Source organism: Filicampus tigris, chromosome 8 (genome assembly GCF_054856515.1).
Source record: "Filicampus tigris isolate MCC_2025a chromosome 8, RoL_Ftig_1.0, whole genome shotgun sequence".
Lineage (NCBI taxonomy): Eukaryota > Metazoa > Chordata > Actinopteri > Syngnathiformes > Syngnathidae > Filicampus > Filicampus tigris.
The window spans coordinates 18361255-18373958 of NC_141224.1; the positions used below are offsets into that span (position 1 = coordinate 18361255).

Consider the following 12704-nt stretch of genomic DNA (forward strand, 5'->3'; position numbering starts at 1 on the left):
ACCAGGAGGTGGTTTCTGATATGCCTTGGGTCATTTGTTTTTTTTTTGTTTTTTTTAATCGCAGGTACCACAGACCTGTGAACACCATAAAAGGGTTAATATAACGATATGTATCTGGTGTGAACAAAAAGATACAGTATGAACTGTACAGTAACATGAATTATCTAATGTTGCTAAGCACACAAAACCCAGATGCATGGACTCTGATATGGCCAGAGTGACATCAGCGCTGCTGATGCGTAAAAGCCACAGACACTGTATTTTCCTTGAAAATCTTTTCGTATTATCGCCCCCATTTGAAATTGGTGTTGGTAAAATAGTGCAGGGTCGACCCTAGCCAATGCAGTGCCCTAGGCAAGATTTCATGGAAAGTGTTATATGGAACAAAACGGTATGGAAAAGACAATCGCTTAGTCAACAAAAAAACTTTATTGCTAACGGTCAGTATTTTACATCATCTTGTCCCATTGGCTTAACATTTCACTAAGAGCTCTCAGTGTGATGACATGATGGGATGTTATTTGTGTCCTTTATTCACAGTTTCTTTATTCCATCGGAAAAAAAAGAAGCAATTGAAAAGAGTTCCGTTGGCCAACCTGGCTGATGTTAACCAGGCAAGCCAGACATGCTAATGGGTGGCTGGCAAGGCTAACACAGTCATTTTATGATCATAACAAGGGAAAGAAACTATGTTGAATTTAGTCCCCTATCTTGACCAATTTCATGTCCTAATAGACATGAAATACAAAATTAACAGAGGGGCCAACACTCACAAGTTTAAGGCCGATTTTAAATTTGTGTGTCAACTTATTCTGTGTAGAATGTCTCTCTCCGTCATCTGCCTGGCACCCCAAGTCAATTTTTGTTTTTACTTTATACAGGTGTGAAAGAAGACAACACCCTTTCTTAATAATTGCAAGGATAACAACAAGAAAAAAGACTCACGATGGACAATGAACAAGAGCATCTCATTAGGACTTATCCATACTACTTCTATGGACCTTCACTAGTCAAAACACAGCATTCTGATTAATACTGTTTGTAGAATATGAGTTAACCCGTTGTTAAACCCCAACCGTTTTTAACCATCTAAAGGGGCGGCCATTTTGTCATTTCTGTCAACTGAAAATTACGTCACAGTTGCTCAAGGCTCAGGCAACCACTAATCAAGGCTCACCTGTTTTCTGAAGCTAAGCAATGATTGGTTGTTATCTGAGCCCTGAGTCAAGTCAAGTCAAATTTATTTCTATAGCCCTTAATCACAGGAAAGTCTCATAGGGCTTCACATGCCCATAGCTGACAGCATATAAACGATGAAGTAATGGGGGGCAATTGTGATGTAATTTTCAGTCGACAGCAAGTGGCAAAATGGCTGCCCCCTAATGTGGACAAAAACGGTTGGAGTTTACTGCTTAACTCATATTCCACAAACACAATAGTAATCAGAATTCTGTGTTTCGACTAGTGAACCTGCATAGAACATAATATTGTTTGAAAAAAAAAAATAAGGGGTTGACTTCAACATTTACATGTCAGACCTCATTGAAGAGGGAAACCACCCCAAAGATATTTTTTTTCAAGAATGTTTCCAGCAGGCCGACTAGTTGAAAAACAGCATTCTGATTAATATTGCAGCAAAATTAAGCAGCAAAGTCCACTTGTTTTAGCCAACTCTAGGGGCGGCCATTTTGTCACTTCTGTCGACTGAAAATGACATCACAATTACTCAGGGCTCAGGTAACAACCAATCACAGTTCAGCTTCAGAAAACAGGTCAGCCGCGATTAGTCTTTACCTGAGCCCTGAGTAGTTGTGATGTCATTTTCATTCGACAGAAGTGACAAAATGCCGCCCCCAGAGATGGCTAAAACAAGTGGATTAACTCTTATTCCACAAACGCAATATTTATCAGAATGCCTTGATTCAATTCGTGGGCTTGCAAAGAACATATTATTGAAAAAAAAAATTTGGGGGTTGACTTCCACTTTAAAGCTCTGAACCTTGGAATTCAGTAGTTAGTGTCTGTAGTAAACTTTTACAACTTTCTAAGGCCGCACTGATCGACTCCTCCGACATACTGCTATAAATAACACAGATTTTGATGCTCGGCTTGTGTGGATGGAGAAGCTTCCAGCAACTTGAGGCATTTCTTTGTGGTGGGTTTCACATTTTCATAGAGTTGTTGAAGACTGTCCACACTATCAAAAGCCTGTCTGAGCTTAGGACCCACAACTTCTGACATTTTATCGAGAGCATACTTTGGCTGTTGGATAATCAGCTTGTGAGCAACACCTAAAAGTGTAGCTTTCAAGTTGCCTCTGGCTGGGACACACTTGGCTCCCATGCGGCTTAAGAAATCAATCATTTCCTCCTCCTCTTCATCAACAAGATCCTCTTGTAAAGCTTTGTTCACAAGATCCCGTTCTTCCGTGCTGATGTATGAGAGAAATGACTCAAAGAGCAAGTCTGGTGTGATCGAGTTTTCACCAAACAGTAGGGCTACTGTGAATGTTTTTACAAGCCTACAAGGGAAATATCCATGGTCCTGAAACCCTTTTATCAGAATGCGACCAATAGATTTCCATTCCTCTTCCTTCCTCTTGGGTGAGAGGATTGGGACTCTCATGTCTTGCCCCTCAGTGGCATAATCAAAAAACTCAGTCCAAAATGCAGCGTAAACATCTCGAGACACTGCGGTGGCATCTGCCCTGATCTCATTGATGTAAATGAATGTGAGAGGGCTGGTTAGCAGATTAGGATCGATGAATTTGGAGATTAATTCATCCAGGAGGTTTGTTCTGTGAATTTTTATGTTGACGTTGGTGATGTGATGGTTTGTGAGATCAGAGATGGCATTGGTCGTGGTCGATATGTCAGCAGGAGAACAAGTAGCATTCGGTTTTACAGTGTCCTGCTGTTCACTGGTACTAGCAGTGGGGTCGCTTGGCCCGGTGTGTCCTTCATCTGGCCAGGTATGTTCTCCCTCCGTTTTGGGGCGGACAGAGTTTGCAAATTCCTTTGTTGTTGTGCAGAGGTAGAACCTTAGCATTCCCATCTTTAGCACAGAATAAAGTTCCCCTACACTAACATCTTCATCCAATACTGCGTCTTCCTGAAAATCTAAAATATCAACGGATACGTCTTCTAATTTTCCCTTTTTAGAAGTCCCATTTGGAAAGAAAATATCCAGTGCCATTCGTAAAATGTCCGCTTTTTTTGTGTCCTTTGACACATCAATTCTGATTGTCCCACCTCCTTGGTTCTTTCGTTGTTGTTTCCCCTCATGTATCCACCCCAGTTCTACTTTCCTTGTAAGTCTCAGAGCAAGCTTATTATTCCGCATATGTGGCCGGGAATGTATGAACGATGGTCCAGGTTCTCCCTCGTCACGCCCCTCGGAGGCTTTACTGTCGGCCATCTTCCGTCGAAGCTTTTGTAGTAGTGATTGCCTTTGTGTATCTCTCCCACCTTTTCTTTGATACACAGAGCAAAATTTTCGAGTGGCAATCCTGTCCCCGTAGGCAGGAATGTACACAGCCAAGGTGTGGTCGTCCATCAATTCAATAACGGTGACGTCTATCTGCAACACCAAACAAAATGATGACAGTGGTTATCAAATCTATGAAAATGGTAGACTGCAAACTCAGAACAGCTTACACACTGCCTGCACAAGGTGGATGTACAAAATGTATGTACCAAGGCAGATTAAGTTGTCTCTCGCAATAATTTTCTTCTTTTTTTTTTTTAAACCATTTGGCTACTGTGAAATCATGGACACTGCCACTTGCTCACATAATCTAAGATATGGGTCATATTGTATTATTGTTCAAACACTTGGTTTATTTTGCATTATTAACCATGCACAACATTGGCTTTTGGGTTATCACACTACTGTTTGGCAATTCCTGAGAGCACTTTCTATTATGGAAAGAAGTCTTGTGCAGACATTTGTGTACCGGTACTTGTAAAACAGGCTTTACACTATATGGTTTTCATAAACATGACACTTGACCTAGGCTCTGTATATTTATAGTGGATAAGTGTCTAATATTTAAGCTAAAGCTCAGCAACAGTGAATTGAGCTAAATGAATCTTCAGCCAACCTACTTTGTCATGTCGCAGTTTTTCTATGTTCTCCTCACAAATATTGCGGCGTCGCAAGAAAGTATACAGAGCCTCCATTCTCCTCTCCATCTCCTTAGATTTGCCTGCCAACCACTGTGAATCTGTCAAAGACACATTCAGGAATCATGAGCATTGTAAAATTTAAATATACAGGGGATAATGGATGGATAGTCTGGGTGGGACTCTTTTTTTTTTTTAAATAATCAAATTATTTACAGGCTTTGTAAATAATTTTCTTTTCTTGATTAATCACATTTTATTCAGGACACTGACCTAAAAAAAGCAAACGTTTGAATAAAATAATAGACAGAGACATGACTATTTTTAACTCTGGAAAAATGCATGAGATTGCATTTCAATACAAAACAGTAAAAAACAAATTGAAAATGTCCCTGGCCAAAATTAAACAGACCAAAAGTTTAAGTAGCTTTTTTTTCAGAACAGTGTTGCTTTTATATGGTTTCTGCATGGCAGCTCAAAAGTGGATGACATCACTATCTGTAGCAAATTTTCTCACACTTTATCTTCAACCACGAATAGGGATCGAATAGGGAATAGGGAGCATCATTTTATCAAGCTTTGTGTGCTTTGAACTCATACTGAGACTACAAGCACTAACAGCTCTGGTGGTTTCTGTGCTTGTTTCTACACACTTTGAATTTATTTGGCTGGCACCGGCCACAGATCTAAATAGAAATGAGATACGCCAGCACACTCTAGCTCAGGGGTGCTCAAGTCCGGTCCTCAAGAGCCCCTATCCAGCCTGTTTTCCATCTATCTCTGCCTGCAACACACCTGATTCAAATGATCCGCTCATCAGCAAGCTTTGCACAAGCCTGATAACGATTGTGATCATTTGAAGCAGGTGTGTTGCAGGCAGGTAGGGATGGAAAACAGGCTGGATAGAGGCTCTTGAGGACCGAACTTGAGCACCCCTGCTCTAGCTGACTATGCATCTACATTGGAGGGGTAACGTTCCCATTAAAAGCAATGCATGGTCATTGAGAATAAGTCATAAGTTGATCAATTATCAAGGTTTTCATTTTTGCTGAAGTTATAGTATGGGCTTTTATTAGAGAACATTTGAAAAAAAGAACATCGCTTATGGTGTAGTGGTACACTTGCCTGACTTGTGCGCAGGTAGCGTGGGATTGGTTCCCGCTCAGTGATGGTTTGGATGGTTGTTCGCCTTTCTGTGTGTGAGCCCGGCGATTGGCTGGCGACCAGTTCAGGGTGTAGCCCGCCTTTCATCTAATGTCAGCTGGGATAGGCTCCAGCGACCCTGTATAGCATAGGTGTCAAACTCGTGTCCTCAAGGGCCGCTTTTCCATCTCTCCTTGCTGCAACATAACTGATTCAAATGATCAGCAATCTCTGAAGGAGCCTGATACTATCCTGATCATTTGAAACAGGTGTGTTGCAGCAGGGAGAATTGGAAAACATGCAGGAAAGCGGCCCTCCAGGACCGGAGTTTGACACCTGTGCTGTACAGGATAAGCGGTGTCGAAAATTACATTACTTATTTGAAAAAAAGATATGCCTTTCCATTGATACTCTCACCATATTCCATCACTGATGGTGTTATTAATTTTAACTTTAGTGTTTGTGGTGAAAAAAAAACACCCAGTTGATTCCTAGGGTCTTCCATGGCAAACAGGTTCTAAGCGATGGGTCAGAAGTTACTAGTGATGGGAGAGGTAGTAATGAAGGCAGGGGAACGAGATCTCAAAGGAAGGGAAATCAAGGAGGAAATCCTTTGAGATAAACAGCTTTTTAACAAACAGCTTTACCGTTTAACGTGAGTGGGGGGAAGTCATGACTTTGCGTTCTAATAATTCTCTTTGCGTCCTAGTTTTTAATGTTGAAAATGTGGTCACCCTCCAAAGAATCCGTCAACACTTGGGACACGTTATACGGAAAAAAGGGCTTTCCGACTGAGGGCAAATGGAACGTAACATTAGCATTTGGCATACGTTATAACAAGTTGGCCAAACGGAACTCGTGCACTGCAGACATGATAACAACATAAAAATACGAATAAACAATGTTTACTTACTTAATTTGCATTGTCGGCGAAACGCCTATCCCCTCTTCTCTGCCGCCACGAGTGTCTTTCTCTGATACTGCTCAACATGAATTGCTTTGGAAAGGCGGGACATTGAGTACAATAATTCAAGGTGGTTGGGCGATGCGGCAACTTGTGCACGCCTACAACATTTTTGTTTTGACCAATCACGGTAACGGATGAACATGTCGTCACCGGCACGAGCCTTGTTTTGACCAGCTGAGTCCTCTTATCTCGATGAATTGCAGGTCATTAATTTATAAACATAATTTCTCACCACATAGATATTATTCATGGAACAACAAAGATATTATATACAGACGAAAATCCTTATTTTACCCCACTTGGTTTTCGCATAACATTCTTTTGGTTGGTCAGTTATTTGGTTCGAATGGCTTACTTTTGACACACCAATAGTTTATTTTGAAATATCCATCCATCCATCCATTATCTGTACCGCTTCTCCTCACAAGGGTCGCGGGGCGTGCTGGAGCCTATCCCAGCTGTCTTTGGGCAGTAGGCGGGGGACACCCTGAACTGGTTGCCAGCCAATCGCAGGGCACACAGAGACAAACATCCGCACTCACAATCACACCTAGGGCCAATTTAGAGTATCCAATCAACTTACCAAGCATGTTTTTGGAATGTGGGAGGAAACCGGAGTGCCCGGAGAAAACCCACGCAGGCACGGGGAGAACATGCAAACTCCACACAGGGAGGCCGGAGCCGGGATCGAACCCACGACCTCTGAACTGTGAGGCGGACGTGCTAACCAGTCGACCACCGTGCCGCCATTTTGAAATATGGTGTAATTATTTCGGTTCCTGAATTTAAAACTGTTATTTCTGATGGTGTCACTATGTTATTTAGAAATTTGGCTGGCTATAACTTGAATCTATTACCCATTGATCCAGCCAATACTGAAATTGGGAGGATTTGTTTTTATCCTAAACGTAACAATTATAATTTACGAAAACTTTTTCAAAAAGATGTTGCCTCTGTTCCATATGTTGTTTTTTAATTGGAATAATCCTGTCAATAATCTTAATTGGCAAAAAATACGGGATCTACCTGCTAAATATTTGATTAACAACAAGATTAAAGAAGTAACATTCAAAATAATCCACAGATGTTATCCATGCAAGCTTTTCTTACAGCAATTTAAAAAAGACACACAGGGAGGCCGGAGCTGGGATTGAACCCACGACCTCTGAACTGTGAGGCAGACGTGCTAACCAGTCACTTCTGCTGCTTTGTGAGTGGCCGTCACCTTATGTCTTTTTATGTGTCCAGCCTGTACAGTAGTTGGTTGATGGCTGTCTCACTAGGGAAGCAGCAATTGCCTGCTGTGTTGAAGCACAGTGCTTTTGTCATAAACAATAGTGCATGCCTTCCTCAGTATGCCTGAGCCATACAGGTAAATTGATTTACCCGCTGCTTGTCAAAGCCACTGGCTCTGTGTTTTTGAGACAATCCGGAAAGAGGAATAAAAAATATTTAAATCACGTACACGTTGGCTTTGTGTTGTTATGGACAACAGCGTTTTAATGCTACCCAGCAAGAAGAACATTTTTTTGATTTAAAATCATCATGACGGGATTTAAAGTTTTCATTATGAGATTTAAAGTCTATATGATGAGATTTAAAGTCAACATGACGAGATTTAAAGTTATCGTGATGAGATTAAAAGTCATCATGATGAAAGCTTAGTTTTGTTTACTTTTGTAAACATAAAATATAGTTTCACTTATTTTTCATCTTTTAAAGATTTTTGTGTTTTTAATTTTATTTTGTTAATGAATTTTTTTTTTTTTTAAATTTTAGTTTCATTTATTTTGTTAGTTTTCATTAACTGAAATAACCGTGGTCCACGGCGCCCTTAGCATCTGCCTATCTTGCCTAATGGGCGAGCTGGCCCTGCTCAAATGAAACTATTCAAACACTCAATGAACACACAAAAAAAAAACAATGACCACCAACATGCTGGCTGCTGTCCAAAGGTGGGTGGCGTTACGGGCAAACTATCTCAGTACGCTACCCACCGTCTCCACCTTCCTGCTCCTGCCTCCTCTACTCAGACTCCCCTCTTTATTTGAATGCATGTATAATTGTCTTCTCTTAGTTTCCTTATTCCACCGAGTTTGCCATTTCCCCATTGTTTTATTCAGTAGTTACCCTTTCTGTCCTGATAGTCTGATATGTATATTTGTTTTGTTTCTCCGTGACTCGATTAGGTATTTTGTCTGCATTTTCGTTGCCCGCGATCCTGTGAATTGACTCTCTCTTTGCCTTGTCTCCTTGCCGCTGTATTCACAGGTGTGTCTCTCTAAAAACCTGCCTGCAATTGGATGCCTCTGTCCTGATGCGACACAGCACTGTCTGAGGCTGCACTGCGGATTCGAACTTTTCCTATCCACCTCTCTTCTATCCACTCCAAAGCCATTACTCTTGCATACAATTCTACTGTACCCCCAACCATTGTGTGGCAAGATATTGCAACAGAAAATCTGCACATGTTCCCTGTAGTTATTCTGACACCACTCATAATATGAATTTTATAAGAAACTCCAATTTCTTGCAACAATTTATTTCTAGCATTTTTCAAGCTATTATTATAGGTTCTGGCATCAGGGGCCACTGACCATAATTCTGTTAGTCAAAACTCAACATCTTGCATGCACCCACTTCTCTTGCAAACTTCTAGCAGGTTGTTGGCAGAGTTTTTTTTTATACCCATCCTATCTGCCTGCTGGACATGCAACTTTGGATGAGTGCTTTGGTCTTTCCAGGCATTCATTTTCCGATTCTGCCAGTTGAAGCCGCATACCTCATTTCACGCCCCTAGCTCAGTCTGCAGCATCATGCTAACAAAAGCTAGAGCTACTTGTCATTGAGAGATGAGTTTTATGGAATGGGATAAGGTCCTTCACTTGGATGAGAGGGGACCGGCTGCTCAATAAGGGCAAATTTCAGCAAGACAAAAATATAGGCTATGCAAAATATTTTTGAAATTTTGATTCTCGGTATGTTAAGACTGCTGAGAACGCTTTCAATTTGTAAAAAAAAAAAAGTAGCTTTTCCTTTAATTCAGGAAAAGGTTTTGAATGTGTACACCTTTTTTATTGGTGGAATAACAGACTTCCATTCTCTCACTGTAGAAAATGTACACACACTTTATTCCAATGCAAACACGAGATTTAACAGTTAGCTCTTTAACAATTAATTGGCTTCTAACTATATCCGTTAGCAAATGCATTTAAAAAATTAATTTTACAATTCACAACTTTGAGAATCCAAGAACAAAAATTCAGTTAGTATATATTATTTACACAAAAGAAGCATTTTCCTGCATTTACTCACACAGCTGTACCAAATTATGGTTAACTACTTTAAATATTAACATGTTAATGACGATGGGTTCAAGTTTAGATATGCAAGTTTAAGTCTTTTTATTCAGATGTCAGTGAATAATTTCCCTCAACACTCAAATGTATCCACCCTATCAAAATACTGTATCCAAACTTAGAATGGTGAATGAAAATAACAAATCCACAGTATTGTCAGTCAAAGAGTAAGTGAATATTATTTGCAAATTATTATTTTTTCTAATATGTTATTTATATACGGGTATGTACAGATTCAAAGTATGAATTTTGTAAAATTATACAGTAGAAGGCATTAAAAGTAACAAGGCAGTAAAACAATGGTTGTGCCCTTCATTGATTCTGTAACAGTCTCCACAGTCTGCTCTTTTATTCTCCACCCAAAATAAATCTTTATTTCATTTCGATTCCATACTCCAAGTCCATGACAGGTCTCTTCTCTGGTGCAAAGTCCCTGTCTGCTCTCTCCACGTAACGTTGCAGGGTACTGTAATATTGTTCGCTCCTTGAGAAAGTGTAGAGTGCAGATATCTCCTCCCAGGCCTTGTGGTTGGGGAAAGGGAATGGGTCAGGATCCTTGTTTTCAAAGAAACTTTGTAGGTTTCTTTCAGCCAGTTTGGATGCATACTCCACTGTGTAGGCATCAAAGTGCTCCCTTTCTTTCTCCACATAGCGTTTCCAGAATGTGAGCTGCAGGAAGCTAACTTTTGAACGGCAGTTAGTGTAACAGGTACCAAGAAGCCCAAATGTGGCTGCGATGATGATGATGCACCAGCCAAGAATCTGCACACACGACCAAAACAAAAATCAGATAATTATGACATTTCAATAAATAACCTGCAACATGATAACATCCCGCACGTCCGCCTCACAGTTCAGAGGTCGCGGGTTCGATCCCGGCCCCGGCCTCCCTGTGTGGAGTTTGCATGTTCTCCCCGTGCCTGTGTGGGTTTTCTCCGGGTACTCTGGTTTCCTCCCACATTCCAAAAACATGCAGGGTAGGTTGATTGGACACCCTAAATTGCCCCTAGGTGTGATTGTGAGTGCGGATGTTTGTCTCTGTGTGCCCTGCGATTGGCTGGCAACCAATTCAGGGTGTCCCCCACCTACTGCCCGAAGACAGCCGAGATAGGCTCCAGCACGCCTCGCAACCCTTGTGAGTATAAGTGGTATCGATAATGGATGGACGGATGATAACATCCCCTCCACAGTGATGCGGTAGAAGAATACTGACATCAAATAAAGCAAATATGTAAGCGTGTCACCTATGATTATCATTGTATTTAGTGAAAGACCAACATAAATCAATAATAGCAGTAATTATAATAATTTATCACAATGCTAATTACCATACAGGGTTTTTAATATCCATAGCACACAGGGTGTGCAAAAATAATTCACAGCATGAACAAAATACAGTGGAGCGTCGTGTTTATGTTTTGTTTTTTTCATCTGTTTGTCAGTTAGCAGGCTACACTCTGGTTAATTGCTACAACGCTAGATGTGGCCCAAACATTGACACAGTCATGCGCGTCATCAGGTTGTATTTGCTTGTCGATAGCCATCATCACAAAAAACAAACAGTTAAATACACTGAACAGTCAACAACACCCATTTAAATTTAATTGAATTTTGTAATTATTTTAACATGACTGACACTCGTTTTGTAGGCGCTTAACGATTGACGAGAAACGAAAAATGAAAAGGCGGACTATGCATAGTCGGAAGTGCCTATTTTGGTCCGTCTATGTATCGGCTCTGTCATCTGTCCAAGTTGTACCCTGCCTCTCATCCCAATTGAGAGCCAGACTACAGACTGTTCATTACAAAGCTGGAGAGAATGTAAGAGCCAACATTTCTAAGTTACAAGTTGGGGCTTGTTTCTGTAGAACGCCTCCAGCACCATGGGAAATATAATACGCATATACTTCACATTACAAATGATACATGACTATTAGGCGAACAAGTCACAAAATTCCCTTACCTGAGATTGGGCCCTGAACATCAGCAGCAGATCCATGCGGTCCTCATCAGATAACTTGGACCTGCCACAGGGAACTCTGGCTAGCTCCTCCCGACACTTCATGGTCTTGTTTTTACAGAACAGATCTACCACCAGGTTATCGTCGAGACCACTGACAGCACACTCATAGAAAGTCCCATTGAGCAGAGCCACGGAGAGCCACATGATAGGAGCCACACAAGCCCCTGTAAAGATGCTCGTTAACACTCTGAAGCATCCAAAGCATCTTCCACGGGGACAAAGCTTCATGGGATCGAGGCAGCACCCAGTGTAAAGCCTCCACAACCTGGTACTGAAGAACAGACCCAAGACCAGAAGCACAGCGGCAGGTCCAAGCAGGAATGTGAGCCCATAGGCAAAGTTCTGGTCGTGGTTGCAGGGACACTGAAAGGAGACCATGGAGAAGACTCGCTCCCCGCCTATCGTCAGGAGAGCCATAAAACTGTAGCCAATTGTGGCTTTCTGGTTCATGAAGAAACGCAGGACAGTCTGGAATTTATCCATGGTACCAGTGGGGGATTTAGATGCGCTCCAAAAGTAATAAAGCAGAAAACAAAGAGACAGCAGAATGAAAGAGGGGACTATCGAGCAATAGGCATTTGCTGGGTCTTGCCTTGTTACAGTTGAAGACAAAAACACTGCCCCTCCCTTTGGTTTGTGTTCTTCCCTTCAGACTCCTCCCTCTGTCCCTCAGCTACTCCTACCCACTCATTGCGTTTTCATTCATCAAATCTACTCTTTATCCAAAGGGAAGTCACGAAAATGCAGAAGCTAACAGTAAAAGGGAGGCTGCAGTGTTACAAATGAATACCGCTTCCCTTTGTCTGTTTTTGTCCGTGCTCTTCATCTGCAACTGTGCCATGAAAATCCTGCATATCCTGTTTTGCTGATTACTACCCTGAGCCTCTTGACAGTAGTGCAGGCTTGGAAGCGTAACCTCGCTTATACTGTAATGCCTCAATCACACTAACGGTAAACACATGGAAACCTCGATCCAACAATTCTAATCGTCCAATTTTTATTCCTTTTAAAGTAAAACAATCAGTTTTAGATTTACTGCTGTTTGATAACATAAACCATTTTTAGTTACCAGTAAAACTACAAACCAA

General features: G+C 41.2%; 2 protein-coding genes across 2 annotated transcripts; both read right to left on the reverse strand.

Annotated features, from left to right (window-relative positions):
• Window positions 1–1859: 1859 nt before the first annotated feature.
• On the reverse strand, window positions 1860–6327 carry LOC147143959 (uncharacterized). The gene is made up of 3 exons (XM_086037290.1): window positions 6181–6327; window positions 4107–4225; window positions 1860–3579 (listed from the first exon to the last, which is right to left on the reverse strand). The coding sequence occupies exons 2-3, from the start codon at window positions 4191–4193 to the stop codon at window positions 2080–2082; spliced, it is 1587 nt and encodes a 528-aa protein (XP_085893416.1). The 5' UTR covers window positions 4194–4225; window positions 6181–6327; the 3' UTR covers window positions 1860–2079.
• A 3017-nt stretch (window positions 6328–9344) lies between these two features.
• Window positions 9345–12543, reverse strand: calhm5.1 (calcium homeostasis modulator family member 5, tandem duplicate 1). Its single transcript, XM_086038269.1, has 2 exons — window positions 11557–12543; window positions 9345–10355 (listed from the first exon to the last, which is right to left on the reverse strand). The coding sequence occupies exons 1-2, from the start codon at window positions 12097–12099 to the stop codon at window positions 9966–9968; spliced, it is 933 nt and encodes a 310-aa protein (XP_085894395.1). The 5' UTR covers window positions 12100–12543; the 3' UTR covers window positions 9345–9965.
• Between the last annotated feature and the right edge of the window lie 161 nt (window positions 12544–12704).